The sequence below is a fragment of the Heterodontus francisci genome, chromosome 41 (assembly GCF_036365525.1).
Source record: "Heterodontus francisci isolate sHetFra1 chromosome 41, sHetFra1.hap1, whole genome shotgun sequence".
Classification (NCBI taxonomy): Eukaryota; Metazoa; Chordata; class Chondrichthyes; order Heterodontiformes; family Heterodontidae; genus Heterodontus; species Heterodontus francisci.
In genome coordinates this window covers 19,513,012-19,531,441 of record NC_090411.1, presented here as the reverse complement: position 1 = coordinate 19,531,441, position 18,430 = coordinate 19,513,012, and the positions used below count along the sequence as shown (strand labels likewise).

The window sequence follows — 18,430 nt, the reverse complement described above, 5'->3', positions numbered from 1 at the left end:
ATTTGTCTGTCTGGATCAATGCAGTCAGGTGGTTTGTACGCAATATCAAGCGGTAGTGCGGATGATCTGGGATCTTCCTATTTAGCTGCTTTTTAATAAACATATATGACAGTACAACAGGTGTTGCTCAATTAAAAGGATTTTTCTCTTTCAAATTCTGTTTTAGTCATTGCAGTGCAAGTGAAGGAGGAGACAGTTGACTTATCAACGCCACTGGACCCCAGCAACCTGTTGATCCCTGTAGAAAACATCAAACAGGAACCGACTGAGTGAGTCCAACGCCCTCTGATACCACAGTGCACCAGTGTGAACTGGCTAATTTTGGATCCTGTAAGTTATCCTGTTTATGGACTGGTGTTGGAGAAGAAAACTGCAGCCGGGCGCCCCAGATCTCGAGCTCAGTTGAGTGAATCAGACTGGTTTAAACTGGCTAGGACTGGATCCTACCAAAAGATGCATTATACACTGGGGTCTTGTGTTACCAATTCCCACCTGCCAACAACTGTTCTGATTTATTAATCAATAAGAAGCGTCCTGCAGTAATAAGGCAGTAGAAATATTGTGGCTGAAGAAGGCTGAGTGTTTCAGAAGGTACAGTCTGTACAGGAGTTGTATTTCTATAAAATATTGGTATATTCAGTTAAAATACTTCCCTTACAGCTGACGTTACAGCCTTGAATAGCATTTAAACTGATAGATTTCCTCCTTTCCTGAAGGCCCTTGTACCCTGATAGATTTCCTCCTTTCCTGAAGGCCCTTGTACCCTCTATCACACTCGTGGCCATTCTTTGTTTGGGAGCTTGGACTGTGAGCCATTTAACCTTGTAGGGGTTGGGGTGGGGGGGCGTAATTGTAGCCCAACCTCATCCTGTCCCTGCAGTACAAGTTCAAGGTAATGCCGTGTTAGTGGTCAGCAACAGGAATCGTGCTTAATTTTTTCTCATACCATCCTTTATCCAGAGGTGCTTAAGACCACTTGCAAAGATCCCTGTTACTGCCCCAGCTGGGATCAGTTAACTTGACACAGGCAGGCAGTCAAAAGTGGTACCTTGAGGTCTGCATGACTCAGTACCAGAATGGATCATCCCTTTACCTACTGTACTTCCTCACAATGGTCTCCTGCTCCCCTTGCCTGAAGGCAATACCTCCTGGCTTGACTATGGTTCAGTGGTTACTTATCACCCTCTAGAAGCTTGTCCAGTTTGCTGTTTTTCATGTGTGAGCATTGTGAGCCACTGTCCACAGGCTGTTCAACCTTGGAGGGCATCACAGCACTCCCACTGAATGTCTGTTCTGGGAAGAGTGGGGTTGTGGGGGGGGAAATGGAGGTATACTTCCATGAGAACTTTGAGTAGTGATCCCTGGATAATTGTCCACATTGCCTTGGCCCAGACTGGAGGTTGAGCCTGGCACCTGCCTGGCCTGTATAGCTCAGCTACTTACTGTATAAACCTGAGCTATTAGGGAAAGCTCCATCCTTAACCATTAATCATCAGTGGGTGAATTTCATTGACGAGAAGGAAAAATCAACAGAACAGCCAAATCTCAATGTGTAAGCTGGACAGTAAAATTGAGAATCAGTGCAGAAAGAGGACCCGGATCCAGTTTCTGCTTCATGCTGATGGCATTATCCAAAAAGCTTTATTCCTACTGATTTAAAACCCTTTTTGAGAACTTCTTCATTTGAACGTTTTCTACCTCATGAGTCAGAAGGTTGTGGGTTCAAGTCCCACTCCAGAGACTTGAGAACAAAAATCTAGGCTGACGCTCCACTGCAGTACTGAGAGAGTGCTGAACTGTCAGCAGCAAATGGCTGGATAGCAATCGGGGCAGGAACCCTGGAAGATTTTCTTGCCCCTCCTTGGCCCAGCGGCACAGATGTCGTTTGATGGAACCCCAGAGTTGTAGGCCTCAGCCAACTTTGCGTGAACTAGTGATTGAACTTGGGGATCCCTCATCTGGCATATAAATAAATGCAATGGTATGCATTTGAATCACTAAATATACTACACCAGACCCTTGATGACTGGACCATGGGGGAAGCATAGTTGCATATATTTACTTTACAAATTAACCATATTTAAACAGGCAAAATGTAGTTTGAAAAGATTAAGTGAATTACCCTAAGGTCCAAGTTTAAGAGACGAGTTATGCATGGTTTACCCAGCTCTATTTTTAGATGTTTTGTTGTATTCTTTTCTTGTGATCTGATTTGAGACCAATTCATTATTTTACTCTGTATGAAGCTGACACCTAAGCCAGGTGTGAAAGTACTAACTCAGGTGGATCTTAAAAATGCTGATAAATTGGGACTGGTTGCCAATTTTTTTTTAAAGGAAGGAAAATGAGTAGAATAGAGACAGAGAATGGTGTGAAGTGGTGAGATGCAATGATGGGAACAAGTGGAATGGTCTTAATAACTTTAGTGACAGAGACATTCGTTCCAGGTATTCATAGAATCTTGCAGCACAGAAGGCAGTCATTCAACCTGTCATGTTTGTGCCAGCTCTTTGAAAGACCTGTTTAATTTAGTCCCACACCCCAGCTTTCTCCCCGTAATCCTGCAAATTAGTTCTCTTCACATCCATGTCAAGTTGCCTTTTGAAAGTTCTGATTCCACCACCCTTTCAGTTGGTTTATTCTAGATCATCATAACACTCCATGAAATCACCTCTCCTCGTTTTCCCTCGGTCCCTTGCTGACTGGACCATGGGGGAAGCAAAGTTGCATATATTTACTTTACAAATTAACCGTATTTAAACAGACGAAACTCCAGATGAGTGAGGCGTGTGGGTTGCAAAATGTAGTTTGCAAAGATTAAGTGAATTACCCCAAGGTCCAAGTTTAAGAGACGAGTTATGCATGGTTTTGTTAATTATTTTAAATCTGTGACCTTTGGTTATGAACTGACTTGTCAGAGGAAATAGTTTTTCCTTATTTACTTTATCAAAACGCCTCATAATTTGGAATCCTGTAGATCTCCCCTTAATCATCTCTGCTCTAAGAAGAACAATCCCAACTTCTCCAGTCTCCCCGTATAGCTGAAGTTCCTCATTCCCGGTAATATCCTTGTAAACCTCCTTTGTACCACCTTCAGGACCTTGACATCCTTCCGTAAAGTCTGATGCCCAGAATTGTACATGATGCTCCAGCTGAGACCTAACCAGTGATTTGAAAAGGTTTATTCTGACTTCCTTTTAACTATCCTATTATTTTTTATGTTTGTAAAAGATTTTTGGATTCCTTTTTTAGGTTACCTGTTGATCTTTCCTCATCCTCTTTCTTTTCCCTTTTTTGGTATCTTTTTTCAATTTCCCCCTGCTGTCTCTATTCTGCCTGGATTTCTTCTATATTCTGTCCCTGGCATTCATCATAAACCTTTTCTCCGTTTTATTTTGACCTCTATTTCCTCCTTCTGGGAATATGCTTTGTTTGTCTGTGAACAATCTCTGTCTTGAAAGCCTGACATTGCCCATTTACTGTTTTCCTGGATAATCTTTGTTTTCCAGTCTACCTGAAAAGTCTATCTACCAGTCCCTTCTCAAATCACTGAAATGTTCTCTCTTCCAGTTGTGTGTTATCACCTTTGATTTTTCTTTCTCCCTTTCCATAACTGCTTTAAAGCTAATTATGATTGCTGTTGCCCGGATATTTTCCCACTACAACATTCTTCACTTGCCCTGCTTCATTCCCAGAGCTAAATCCAGCACTGCTTCCTTCCTTGGGCTAGAAACATACTGATAAAGGACATTCTCCTGTACACATTTGAAGAATTCTTCAACCTCCTTGGCTTTTCATGTGTTTTTATTTCCGAGTTTCCCCTACTATTGCTGTTTTTTCTTTTTTTACATTTCTCGGAAATTTGCCTTCAGATTTGCTGCTCCATCTCCTCATTATTTGGGGATCTTTAGTAAATGACCAGCAAGGTAATGACTCCTTTTCTGGGAGGCACCACACCATTCGGGACTTGTGTCCATAGTTGCAGAAACAACTGTCTTATCCCCTTTGACTATTGAATTCCGTATAACAACTGCATTCCTACATTTTCTGATCGTCCCCTGTGCAGTCCAGTCTCCCGCGTTGTGTGGATTTGCTTCTGACGGCACTCCACAAGAACTCATCACCCACACTGGTATTCAGCACTGAACACCTGTTTGCGAGTGCCACACTCCCAGGGGATCCCTGCACTGCCTGCCTGGTCCTCCTAGTCTGCCTGGTGTTTAGTCCCTCTCTTCCTGAACTCTGGGCAGTTGTAGGGATGACCACCTCCTGAAATGTGTTACCTGTGTGTTTGAGTCGGTGGCACTTGCTACATATGTTGCTTTCTAGGACACACACAACTTTCTGGGGTTCCCACCTGGTACAGGATGTGCATATGATGGGGCCCAGTGTCCTGCCATGTTGTTAAACAATTATTTCAAACATTTATTTTAATTTTAAGATTGTTTAATTGTTTAGCTAACACTAAGACTCTAACCACTAAAAAAAACGCCAACCACTAAAAACACTAGCCAATAAACTAAATACTTGGAGTTAAGTGTGACTTCTGTTTTAAGCTGTTTATCTGGAAGTGTTTGATTTTAGTTATTGGACCTTCCTCTCCTGCTGGGGTACGGTAACTCTGTGCCGACAACGTCATCCTGCCTGGCCACTGAATGCCACAGGCTCTTCTATAGCAGCATCACAGCTGAGCTCAGTCCTACCCTCATCTGAGATTTGAACCCATGTATCAGTGTGTAGGAACAGGCTGGTCCAGAGGCAACAAGAGGCAAAACTTTTTATGCAATGGGTGGTTATGATTTGGAATGCAGTGTCCGATAGGGTGGTGGAACCAGACTCAATCATAGCTTTCAAAAAGGCATTGAATAAATAATTGAAGGAGAAAAAAAATTGCAGGGAAAGGGGGTTGGGCGGGCGGGGTGTGGGACTTGACTGGATTGCTTTTCAAAAGTGTTGACGGGCCGAATGGCCTTTTTCTGTGCTGTACTGTTCTATGATTCCATCATTTCTTTTTGTTCCTAGACAAAGTAAGGGGTTCTGATGCATGTTGCAGTTCAGATTTGCTAACTTAGTGCAGACTAGGGATTGAACCTAGGCCATTCTATGTGTTCATTGTCTCCATCAGTGATATTGAGGACAAGTGATGGGGAGAAGGAGATAGAGGGGGTTCAGGATACTGAGTGGAGTGTGGGTTGATCAAGGTTGCGGGAGAGAATAGCCCCAGTAACTAAATGTTCTGACCTAAACAGTCCCCACAACACCAGCAATGAAACTCTTTTTACTCTGCCAGTGGAACTCTCCCAGATACTGTTACCTACACAGAGCTCCAATATGCCACCATATCAGTGGTTTGTACTAAGATGGCATTAAAAGACATGCAGAAGAACCCCAAGTTAATACCAAACTTTGCAACTGATAGCTACAGCTTCCAGGTTTCAGTGAGCATGTTTTGAGGTGGGAAGGAGTCCCTTAGCTTGAAATAAAAACAGAAAATGTTGGAAAACTCTCAGCAGGTCTGTGGGGAGAGAGAAGCACAATGATCTTGCATCATGAAAGGTCATCGACATGAAACGTTATTTCTCCGTGTTTCTCCACATATAATCTGCCTGACCCGCTGAGAGTATTTCAGCATTTTCTGTCTTTATTCTGGGGGTTAATCAGGATTTGGATTCCTAGGGATGCTGATGCTGGTATAGATTATAGGAATGCCAATTGGTCCAGCACTATGGCTTTTCAAAATCTCTCTCTCTCTCAAAAATCGAGCAGGGTCTTGCTCTTAGACATTGATCCTTGCCACATTGTACTTGGTTGTATTCTTTTATTCTGTGAGATAATTATAGCAAAGAAGGCAAATGTGAGTATAAGGTTAGTTATGGACTGTCTTTCCTTATGGCATCCCTTTTTGTTATTAACCAAAATGTCCATCCATTTTGGATCTGGCATAGATTTCCTATTTTAAGCAAGGTAAATTTTTGCATTTTGGTCTTGAGTGGATGCACTTTGAGGAAGAATCCCCTCATGCACACCTGAAATAAAAATTGTTTATCTTGGGGAGCGCAATCATGTATTGTCGATGAGGCAAGTTTTACGCCAGAGTATTACTTTCTGACTTCCACAGTCCATCATGAGGTACTGGGATTAGAGGCTTTGTGCTTTCTTTCAGAGCTGAAAGTTAACCTCGCATTGAGCTCACATATTTGGAGGCTGTAGAATTGAGGGGTTCGGATGATTTATGTAAGGAATGGGAGATACCTGAGAATGGTTGCAGGCTGTGGAATCAAGGCGATTAATTTGATAGCTAGAAGTATTTAGAAGCTGTTGAATCAAGGGGTTCAGTTTGTACAGAGAATATTAGTGTGGCGCAGTGCTTAGCACCGCAGCCTCACAGCTCCAGCGACCCGTGTTCGGTTCTGGGTACTGCCTGTGCGGAGTTTGCAAGTTCTCCCTGTGACCGCGTGGGTTTCCAGTTTCCTCCCACAGCCAAAGACTTGCAGGTTGATGGGTAAATTGGCCATTGTAAATTGCCCCTAGTGTAGGTAGGTAGGTGGTAGGAGAATGGTGGGGATGTGGTAGGGAATATGGGATTAATGTAGGATTAGTATAATTGAGTGGTTGTTGGTCGGCACAGACTCGGTGGGCCAAAGGGCCTGTTTCAGTACTGTATCTCTCGATGACTATTGCAGGTTGTAATGCACTTGAAGGGTTCAAATGTCTTGATTCACAACAAAACTAAAATAGATGGGATTGAAGTCCTCACCTAGGCTCAAAGAATAGATTACAGTTTTGGAGATTTTCATTAATGTGTAGTTTTTAAATATTCTATAGATAGATGGATGTGGTTTAAGTCAATCACTGGAGACAAAAGCCTGAGATGAAATAGGCATCAGAGGTCTTTTTACACTTTTTGCAGTTGCACTCTGGGCACTGACCCCCTGTGCGCTTTGTGCCTTTAATCATGATGGCCAGGATTGTGGCAAATACATGGCAGGTTTGTCGAGAAATCACCTTCAGTTTGTGGCCAGGAAATTCTATATCCAGTGTGTATCATGTTAAAGTTTTAAACTGCGTTCTTCAAATGTGTATGAATCATGAAGTATTTTCTATGAAACTTTATGCAGTGTGTGTGTGTAGATATTTATATATTATAATAGTTTTGCTAACATAGATGTGCATCAGTAGAAGGTTTTTTACACTTTGATAATTGTCTAAAAACCTATCAACAAAGGGACTCAAAGTTAATACTCCATGACACTCTAGAATAAAAGTTCATATTTAATAATATAGAGGATATGCTGGGATAGAGGCATTGCATGGACAACTGGCTGAAAACTCAATAGTATGTAATTCTTGCTCTTCCTTTTCCATCCCCACTCTCCAACAGTTGTGATCTCGTCTTTAAGGCATATGCTGATGGTGTGGGTGCAGAGCTATCTGAGTAGTCACTGCTTTTCCTATTGGTTCACCTGGAGCACATGTGATAGATTGGGACATGTGCTCTTACTTAATTTGCTGTTTTATCCCTTCTGCTGTTTGCTGGCCCAGCTCAGACCATTATCCAGTGATATATGGTTCTACAAGTGTCCTCAGGCCTCTGGTTGCCAAGTGGCTGTTTTTCACACCATCCTAGATGGTGAGTACTAGCAGGCCATTCAGTTGTGGTGGGCGTCACATCCACTTCATTCTGGCTCCTCATGAATGAAATTTCTAGCAGGGGACACTGGATAGTGATAGGATTAGGAGTCGTGGCTGATTATTCCCTTCTTCCATCCCTCCACCTCTCCACCAGAAATGCTCAAGCCAAATATAGCACCTCTACCATTACCAAATGGACTCTTCCAAGTGCATTTTACCATCTAATTCACAGTACCTAAGTAGTCACTCCACAATGTTGCGGTTAACTTTCCGGAGTCATTTGTTCTTATGTAGTCAGCTGCACAGTGTGGGTAGTGCACTTGCTCCTGAGTCAGTAAGTTGTGGGTTCAGGCCCCACTCCAGCGACTAGAACTCCATGCAGACTGATACCCCAGTGCAGTACTGAGGGAGTGCTGCATTGTCAGAGATACTGTCTTTTGGATGAGACATTAAAGCAAAGCCCCGTCTGCCCCCTCCAGTGGACGTAAATGATCCCATGGCACTAAAGATCAGCAAGGAGAGTTCTCCCCAGTGGCCTGGCCAATATCAACCAACGTCACTAAAACAGATTATCTGGTCACTATCACCTTGCTGTTTGTGGGAGCTTGCTGTGTGCAAATTGGCTGCCATGTTTCCTACATTACAACAGTGACTGCAATTCAAAGGTAGTTCATTGGCTGTAAAGCACTTTAGGATGTCCTGAGGTTGTGAAAGGTGCTATAGAAATACACCATTTTTTTTTCTTACAGCCAAATCAGTTTTTTTGGACTGATTTTTAATTTGCTTTCCCCCCCTCCCCCCTTTAGTTTTCCTCAAGGGAGAACAAAAGGACCAATGAATGACTTACTTCCAGCCCTCTGTAAATGCCAGTTTGTTGCCCTACAACAGCAGTTGCTCAAGTGGTACTGGGACACTTATAGAATTATTCAGCAGAGAAGGAGGCCATTCAGTCCATTGTGCCTTTGCCAGCCCTTTGAAAGAGCTATCCAATTAATCCTACATTTTGCAAATTGTTTCTTTTCAAGTATTTATCTAATTCTCACCACCCTTTCAGATAGTGCATCCCAGATCATCATAACTCGCTGTATGGAGAAAAAAAAATTCCCTTCCTCTTCCCTCTGGTTCTTTTGTCAATTATTTTAAATCTGTGACTACTGACCCTCCTAGCAGTGGAAACTGTTTCTACCAATTTATTCATAAATTTGGACACCTCTTTTAAACCTTCCCTTCACCTTCTCTGATCTAAGGAGAACAGTCCCAGCCTTTGTCTGGTACTGACAGAAAATATCAGAAATACACAGTTCATCAGTGTCTGAAAGAGCAAATTATTCACTAGCCTTTCACTAGCTCTGTTGAAGTGAAGTGTTGTAAAGGGTCCTATCTGACATTAAACCCTCTTTCTCGTTCAGCTGCTGACTGACGTGCTGTACTTTTCCAGCCTTTTGTTTTTTTTGATCCTGATTTTTCAGGTTTTTTGTTTACTTGGTACCTCTCCCAGTTAGCCAGTTGTGACCAGGAAATCACTCTGTGAAAATTCACTGACTTAATCCCAAACCCTGCCATGCAGCATATTTGCATTCTAATGTGCCAGCAGGATCTTGTATCTGTATCAGGAATTTGACAACAATGAAGTTACCTATCCCAGAAATATAAACAGCCTTGTTGGAAAATCACTAGATGGGAAATGTGCAGCATCTTTTCCATGAACAGGAGGCTAATACTTTACATTTTTTATTTTGGTGTAAGGGTTGCTGTTCTTTCCAATTCGTTGGGTATTCCATCTGAAACATAACCTGTCCATTGTGGCTTTGTTTAATATTTACAATCAATTACTAAACTGTAAAGAGATGAATCACTGTAATGAATATTAATCATGACAATAAACCATATTTTGTGTAACATCTGATTTATGTTTCCTTCTGTTTTTCTGTCCTGAAGTTATGATTAATTCCTCCTCATATAATCTCAAAAGCCCTGAGAATATTTTGGTCCTTCCATTGGGTAGGTAATGGAAGTGAGCATTAAAGTTTAGATCTGGAGATACCTTGAAGGTTTGGTTAGTAGAAGTAATATGTAACCCAGTTAGAAGACCAGAAAGTCCACATTTAATTCCCATTTTCTGCTGTTATCTAATTTCTGCAGAGGCACTGCAATTTTTCTGTCAGCTGTGGCTCAGTGGGTAGCACTCCCTCATTGGCTTTGAAACATTGTGGGTTCAGAACCCGTTTCAGAGACTTGAGAATATGATCTAGGCTGACATCTCAGTGCTGCACTGAGGGAGCTGCACTGTTTTTTTTGGATGAAGTGTTAGGTCAGATGAGGCTTTGGTCTTTCAGGTAGATGTAAAAGATTCCATGACTGTTTGTTTGTTTTTTGAAGCAGGGGAGTTCTGTCTGGTGTCCCAGCTAATATTTATCCCTCAATCAACATAAAAACAGATTATCTGGTCATTATCACATAGCTGTTTGTAGGAGCTTGCTATGTATCTTGAGGTGATGAAGTGATCTATATAAATGTATACCGTTAAATGTCCATGAGCTGAAGGGAGGGTAGCTATAAGCTAGCGTGTAGGCTTCTATTTGCTGTGCAGTAACAGAAGCTGGAAATTGTGCATGAGTGAGGGGTGAAGACTACGTCCATCTTGGCTGTGATGCTTCCAGTGGCAGAAGGGGCATCCACTGTCTGTGTCCCCATGCAAAGAGTGACCAGTTGGGCAAGGTGACTACCCCAAGTGGAATCACACCCTGGGGTGGATCAGTGCTTCAAGGAGAGGAATTAACTTTAAAAAAAAAGTTGAAAGTGTGGCAGTCTGTTGGTTGTCGCATGAAGAGTGGTATGATTTTGAGTTTAACTGTCAGTCTACAGGAAGGAGAGGGGTTGCTGAGAAAATAGGAACTGCTTTATTCCCCTTTCCCTTTGACGGGGTGGTGGGAGGGGAGAAGAGAAAAGTCAAAGCAAGTCAATTGGCTTCATGATCCTGTATTTCTTCAAGCACAGTTACGAAGTAATATTTTATCCTGAATCTTCCCGCCCTATTTTCTCACTTTTTGTGGCAATGAGTACAGTGATAATGATCGAGGATTGCACAGCTTTCATTGTGTCGAATCATGCTGAACGGAAGGTGGTCATTCAGCCCATCGTGCCTATGCTGGCTCTCTGGAAAAAAAAAATTAGTCCCACTCATCTGCCCTTTCCCCATTGCTGTGCATATTTTTCCCTTTCCAAGTACTTATCCAATTCTCTTTTGGAAGTTGCTATTGAATCTGCATCCACCACCCTTTCAGGCATTCCAGATCATGTATTTATTTTTTCTCTCTCCTGAAGGTGCTGACTTTTTCTGGGCTTCTGTTCGTAGGCAATCTGGCATCTCACCCAAGTGACCGTTTTTCATGTTTGGGCCTCGGTGGTGAGTATCAGCAGCACATTGAACGACAGAGGATGTTGCAGCAGAGTCCAAACCTATTCTCGCTCAACATACCCATGTTGCGTTTTCCATGGTTGGGTTACTGGACACTGAATTAGCAGAGGGAAAACTGTTTTCCCCCAGCCCACAGGGTATTAGCAGCTCTTGCTATTAATTTTGGCCAGACTAAGGGTTGAACCTGGTTTGTTTAGCTCAGGCCACAATGGGAATCTGACATAACAATGGGGGCAATGTTGCTCTGCTTTTGGTACTGACTTGGAATCCTGTAAGATGATTTAGCTGGTGGCAGAACCCTCTGAACAACTTGAAGCACACCCAGCCTGCCCCAGTACAGAAAAAGTGTGATGTTTGCATCCTGTCCTCCTTTTTAGATGCTCTTTAAAACCTACCTCTTTGACCAAGCTATTGGTCATCCCTCCAAATAGCTCCTCATGTGGCTTAGGATCAAATTTTGTTTAATAATTGCTCCTTGGGACATGTTACTACATTAAAGGTGGTATGTAAATGCAAGTAGTTGTTGTCAATTCTTGTAAGTTTATTTCTCAAAGGGTAAAAGTCTGTTTTGAATTATTTTCTCTCTATACTGCCTTCTACTCCCAGTTCAGATGATGGGTGAACCTATTCCCAGGTTTCTGTCAAGACAGCCCTGCAATCTATTTGATGGAGGCTTGAACCAACTCTTCCGCCAGTTTTCCTTCCATGGCAATGGGGAAGTGCCAGGCTACTGCTCTGCATCTCACTGTAACTATGTGACTGAGATGTAAACCATATATTCAGAAAGGCAGTACTGTACTGAACTGGAAAAGCCCAATACCGTACATGACCCACAGGGTCTTCTCTCACCACTCCCCAACATCCTCCTGTTCAGCACTTCCTGCTACAGTGGAGATTTAATACTCAGCATGTAGGAGTCAAGGGCCTGGGCCACTGTCCATCATTCTGTGGCACAGCCAGCAGAGAAACTTCAACTTCCTCCTGAATGCTTTTTTTTTCCTCCTATGGCTGCTTGCTTCCATCAAAAGTTGGTAAGAGTTCATAGAACAGAAGGAGGCCATTTGATCCATCGTGTCTGTACTGGCTTTTTGAAAGAGCTATCTAGTTATTCCCTTTCTTCATAACCTTGTATTTTTTTCCTGTTCAAGTATTTATCTCATTCTGTTTTGAAAGTTACTACTGAATCTGCTTCCAATAGCCTTTCAAGCAGTGTGTTCCAGATCAACACAACTTGTTGTGTTTGGGTTTTTAAAAAATCCTCATCTGTTTGGTTCTTTTGCCAATTATCTTAAATCTGTGCCCTCTGGTTCCTGCCAATGAAAAGAGTTTCTCTGTCTTTACTCTAGCAAAACCCTTCATGATTTTGAACACCTCTAACAAATCTGTCTTTAATCTTTCTCTGCTCTAAGGAGAATAGTCCCAGCTCTCCTAGTCCATAGCTGTTCAAAGAAGACTAAGCTGTGGTGCCTCCTATGGTTGAATAGCCAGCCAAGGCTCAATTGTTTTGAGCGCTGGTGCCTGTACAATTACCACCCACCCCGCAACACAAGTTGAGGTCAAAGCTTTTGGAGTAGTGGCAGGGAGGGAAAGAGAAGATTTGAAAATAAATTGATATAATTTTGCATCGTATTCCTGTTTAGATATTTTACAACTATGGAAATTCTCTTTTTTTTTATTATAATCATTGAGTCATGCAACACAGAAGGAGGCCATTCAGCCCACTGTTCCTGTGCTGGCTCTTTGAAAGAGCTATCCAATTAATCACATTCCCCTGCTCTTTCCCTATAGCCCTGTAAATGTTTCCTGTTTAAATAGTTATCCAATTCCCTTTCGAAAGTTACTATTAAAGCTGTTTCTATCGCCTATTTATAATATTACTTGTTTGTCTGGCTTGTGCAAGAATGTAACAATTTGACTGCTTGCAGAATACGTGCTGGGCGCTATTTGATGAAATCTGTGCAGGCATGTTGCTGCCTCAGGCTGCTGATGGACGTCCATGGCGGAACGAGTCCTTTTTGTTCTGGTAGGATTCCCTAGCTGCAGGCTACTAAAGCTGCCCACAAGTTCCAAGTCTTTCTGCTTAACAGAAAATGGGCAGAGGCAGGGGAAGGTTTTCTTCTGATCGATATTTTTAGCCAATTCATAGATGCGTTCTCTTTCTCTACGAGAACACATTTCCATTTGGCAACCAAAAAAGAATGTGGGTGCGATCATTACTGTCTCAATAATGTTATTTTGATATTTTTTGGCCTGCATTTTTACCAATGTTAATAAATATACATTGTCTAAGACTACACTCTGACAAGTCACAGTGCTGTTTGCCCTGACATTAATCACTGATTAACCCATCTATCTGTTCCCAAGACAGGGCTATTGCCACCCTGTGAACCCTCACTGGGACAATGGATTACAGCAGTATAATGAATTTTTTTTTTATTCGTTCACAGGATGTGAGTGCCACTGGCAAGGACAGCATTTATTGCCCATCTCCAACAACTGAGTGGCTTGCTAAGCTATTTCAGAAGGCAGTTAAGAGTCAACCACCATTGCTGTGGGTCTGGAGTCTCATGTAGGCTAGACAAGGTAAAGACGGCCGATTTCCTTCCCTCAAGGACATTAGTGAACCAGGTGGGTTTTTGTGACAATCCCGTAGATTCAAGTCACCATTAACGGCTTTTTAATTCCTTAAATTTCCTGACTGTTGTGGTAGGTTTTGAACTCTGGTCTCCAAATCATTAGTCCAGGCCTCTGGCTTACTAGTCCAGTAACATAACCACTATGCCACCATACCTTGAGAGGAATTGCTTAGCTGCAATTTTTCATGTAGGCACAGTTCAAGCGTGGTCTCTGCTTGCAGAGGATCACAGGATATAATTCTGCATCTGGCTGCTGCGAGGTTCCATTGGCTGCATTGTTGCCTTCTGAGTCAAAAGCTCATGGGTTCAAACCTCATTGTAGGACATAAGCACATAATGTAAGCTCTTGCTGCAGTTTCGTACTTGGAGGAGTGTTTGTCAGATTGCTATCGTTATGATTGGGTCCCAGTTATTGAGATGAATGTGAAAGACCCAATGACACCATTTGACAGGAAGTTGGTAGCTCTCCTGGTGTCCCCGCAAGGCTTTCTCCTTCAAATAACACCACCAAAACCTGTTTATTTCCAGCATTTTCTGTTTTTATTTCAGATTTCCAACATCCCCAGTATTTTGTTTTTATGCACAGCAAGCTCCTTTTAACAGCAATGAAATGAATGACCAGTTAATCTGCAACAAGAGCAAAATACTGGGGTGCTGGAAATCTGAAATAAAAACAGGAAATACTCAGGACGGGCAGCATCTGTAGAGAGAGAAACAGTTAACATTTCAGGTCGAGATCTCGTGTCAGAAATGGAAAAGTTAGAGAATGTAACAGGACTTCAAAAGTTAATCATTAGCTGCAAAGTACTTTAGGACGTAATGGACTGTGTAGTTGCAAACCTGTTTATTTTCCCCCTTGTATTCCATTTCTAAACAATAGAAACATTTTTAACTTGGGGAAGAAGAAAGTCACAAGATTTATGTAAATATTTTCTCAATTTAAGGTTTTGGGGATTTCCATCATTAATGACAATTCACAGCCTCTGTCGCATTCAATGAAAGTTCCACTGCCAACCCAGCTTTTTATTAAGTAGCATAACCTATCGAGGCATGGGGACGTGGAGTGATGACACTCATTGAGTCAATCCATGGTCTGCTCGCTTATAAATCTCAGCTTCGTTGCTGAGGGGTTTTCGGGTGGAAATGGTGGAATCAGAGGCACAGTAGTTGCCAGACTAGTATCTGAGGAAAATAGGCAGTGAACCGGGAGCAAGTCAACCCTTCGGCTACAGAATTTGCATTGCGCGGGTAGCATCTAGAGGGTAATACAACATCCAAAAATAAGACAGGGTCTTTCTATTGCCATAGAAACAGGAAGAGGCCATTCAGCCCCTCAAGCCTGCTTTGCAGGCAATCGGAAACTCTGGGTATTGTTTGGGGACTGAATGGAGTTAATGTTTCAGGTCAATAATCTTTCTTTGGAACTGGGAAAAGTTAGACAAGTGTAATAAGTTTTAAGCAAGTGAAAGGGAGAGAGGGGAGGGAAAGAACAAAAGGGGAAGAGATTAAGTGACAAAAGCAGGACCTCAAAAGTAGTCATCTCCGGATTACTCCCAGTGCCACGCGCAAGTGAGTATAGAAATAGAAGGATAAGACAGATGAATGTGTGGCTGGAAAGATGGTGCAGGAGGGAGGGCTTTAGATTCCTGGGACATTGGACTGACTCTGGGGGAGATGGGACCTGCCGGACGGGTTGCACCTGAACAGAGCCAGGACTCTTGCGGAACGTTTTGCTAGTGCTGTTGGGGAGGGTTTAAGCTAGTTTGGCATGAGGATGGGGATCTGAGGGTAGACTCTGTTGGGACAAAATCAGAAATGAAAATGGAAGGCAAAAAATTAATGGATGAATCTGCAAGACAGAGGAAACAAAGGTTAGAAAATAAAAAAGAGTTTGGCAGTGCTCAAGGGTATCTATTTCAATGCAAGGAATACAGCAAATTAAGCAGCCGAGCTGAGGATGCAGCTAGACACGTGGCAGTATGATATAGCTATTACCGAAACATGGCTTAAGGAGGGACAGGAATGGCAGCTCAATGTTCCTGATTACAGGGTTTTTTCGACGTGACAGGGAGGGGGATAAAAAAGGAGGGTGAGTGGCAGTTTTGGTCAAGGTAACTATGACAACTATGAGGAGGGATGATATGTTGGAAGGTTCATCAAATGAGGCCTAATGGATTGAGCTAAGGAACAAAAAAGGGGCAATCACACTGCTGGGAGTGTACTATAGACCCCCAAACAATCAGAGGGCGATAGAAGAGCAGATGTGTAGGCAAATCTCTGAAGTGCAAGAACAATAGGGCAGCAATAGTAGGGGATTTTAATTACCCCAGTATTAACTGGGATATTTTTAGCGTGAAAGGAATTGAGGGAGAAGAATTCTTGAGGTGCATTCAGGAGAACCTTTTAGCCAATATGTGGCAATTCCAACAAGAGACGGCGCAGTTTTAGACTTAGTTTTAGGAAATGAAGATGGGCGGCGGAAGGACTGGCAGTGGGAGAGCATTTTGCTGGTAGTGATCATAATTCAGTCAATTTTAACATAATTATGGAAAAGGACAGTGATGGAACAGAAGTTAGTGTTCTCAATTAGGGCAAGGTCAATTTTACTGAGCTGAGGAGTGATTTAGCGGAAGTAGACTGGAAACAGCTACTTGGAGGTAAGTTAGTGTCAGAGCAGTGGGAGGCATTCAAAGGGGAGATTCAGGGGGTTCAGAGTAAACATGTTTCCACAAAGAAAAAGGGCGAGACAGCCAAATCTAGAGTCCCATGGATGTCAAGGAGCTTACAGGGTAAGATAAGGCAGAAAAGGAAAGCTTATGTCCGACAACGAGAACACAATACTACAGAAAGCCGAGAGGAGTATAGAAAGTGGAAGGGTGAAATCAAAAAGGAAATTAGGAAAGCTAAGAGAGGGCATGAAAGAATATTGGCAAGCAAAATCAAGGTGAACCCAAAGATGTTTTATCAATACATTAAGAGTAAAAAGATAACTAAGGAGAGAGTAGGGCTCATGAAAGACCACAAAGGTAACCTATGTGTAGGAACGGAAGATATTGGTACGGTTCTTAATGAATACTTTGCGTCTGTCTTCACAAAAGAAGGGGACGATGCAGATATTGTAGTTGAAGAGGAAGAGTGTGAAGTATTGGATGTGATAGGGAGAGAGGAAGTATTTTTGCAATTAGTATCCTTAAAAGTTGAAAAATCACCAGGGCCAGATGAAATCTACCCTAGGCTGTTAAAAGAAGCAAGAGAGGAAATGACAGAAGGTCTGACATTCATTTTTCAAGTCCTCACTGGATACAAGTGTGGTGGCGGAGGATTGGAGAACTGCTAACGTACCTCTGTTTGAAAAGGGAGCAAGGGATAACCGAATAATTACAGGCCAGTCAGTCTAACCTTGGTAGTGGGAAAATTATTGGAATCTATTCTGAGAGACAGGATAAGCTGTCACTTAGGAAGGCACAGGTTAATCAAGGATAGTCTGCATGGATTTGTTAAGGATCTTGTTTGACCACCTTGATCTAATTTTTTGAAGAAGTAACAAGGAAGATAAATGAGGGTAGTGCAGTTGATGTGGTCTACATGTATTTTAGCAAGGCTTTTGACAGACTAGTTTGTTTTTTTAAAAGTCCCATGGGATCCAGGGAAATGCAGCAAGATGGATACAAAATTGACTGAGTGGCAGGAAACAAAGTGTAATTGTTGACGGATGTTTTTGCAACTGGGGGGCTGTTTCCAGTGGCAGTCCGCAGGGTTCAGTACTGGGTCCCCTGCTTTTTGTGGTATGTATTAACGATTTGGACGCAAATGTAGGGGGCATGATTAAGAAGTTTGCAAACGACAAAGATTGGCCATGTGGTAGATAGCAAGGAGGATAGCTGTAGGCTGCAGGAAGATATTGATAGTCTGGTCAGATGGGCAGAAAAGTGGCAAATGGAATTCAACCCAGAGAAGTGTGAGGTGATGCGTTTGGGGAGGTCAAACAAAGCAAAGAAATACACAATTAATGGGAAAATACTGAGAAGTGTAGAGAAAGTGAGAGACCTTGGAGTGAATGTCCACAGATCTCTGAAGATAGGACAGGTTGATAAGGTGGTTAAGAAGGCATATGGAATCCTTTCCTTTATTAGCCGAGGTATAGAATATAGGAGCAGGGAGGTTATGCTGGAACTATACAAATCATTGGTTCGGCCACAATTTGAGTACTGTGTGTAGTTATGGTCACCTCATTACAGAAAGGATGTAATTGCACTGGAGAGGGTACAGAGGAGATTTACAAGGATGTTGCCAGGACTGGAAAAATGTAGCTATGAGGAAAGATTGAATAGGCTGGGGTTGTTCTCCTTGGAACAGAGAAGGCTGAGAGGAGATCTGATTGAAATGTACAAAATTCTGAGGGGCCTGGATAGAGTGGAGGTGAAGGGCCTATTTAGCAGAGAGGTCAGTGACTAGGGGGCATAGATTTAAAGTGATGGGTCGAAAAATTAGAGGGGAGATAAGGAAAAATGTTTTCAACCAGAGGGTGGTGGTGGGGGGTGGTCTGGAACTCTCTGCCTGAAAGGGTAGTTGAGGCAGAAACCCTGAACTGATTCAAAAGGAGTCTGGATATGCACCTCAAGTGCCGTAATCTGCAGGGCTACGGACCAAATGCTGGATTGTGGGATTAGAATAGGTGGATCGTTTTTCAGCCGGTGCAGACACGATGGGCCAAGTGGCCTCTTTTTGTGCTTTAAACTTTCTA

The 18,430-nt window shown here is 42.5% G+C and overlaps 1 protein-coding gene across 16 annotated transcripts in view; it reads left to right on the top strand.

Annotated features, from left to right (window-relative positions):
• The window catches only part of l3mbtl2 (L3MBTL histone methyl-lysine binding protein 2), a 158,345-nt gene that overhangs the window by 85,208 nt on the left and 54,707 nt on the right, over positions 1-18,430 (top strand). For 13 of the 16 annotated variants that reach the window (XM_068019423.1, XM_068019420.1, XM_068019413.1 and 10 more), the window contains exons 17-19: positions 167-269; positions 10,957-11,038; positions 13,498-13,678. In XM_068019423.1, coding sequence (XP_067875524.1) covers positions 167-269; positions 10,957-10,963 — 110 coding nt within the window. In that variant the 3' untranslated portion in view covers positions 10,964-11,038; positions 13,498-13,678. Of the gene's footprint in view, positions 1-166; positions 9,512-10,956; positions 11,039-12,975; positions 13,074-13,497; positions 13,679-18,430 lie in introns of those variants that run through there. The other 3 variants (XM_068019426.1, XM_068019422.1, XM_068019410.1) reach the window with 2 other exon arrangements.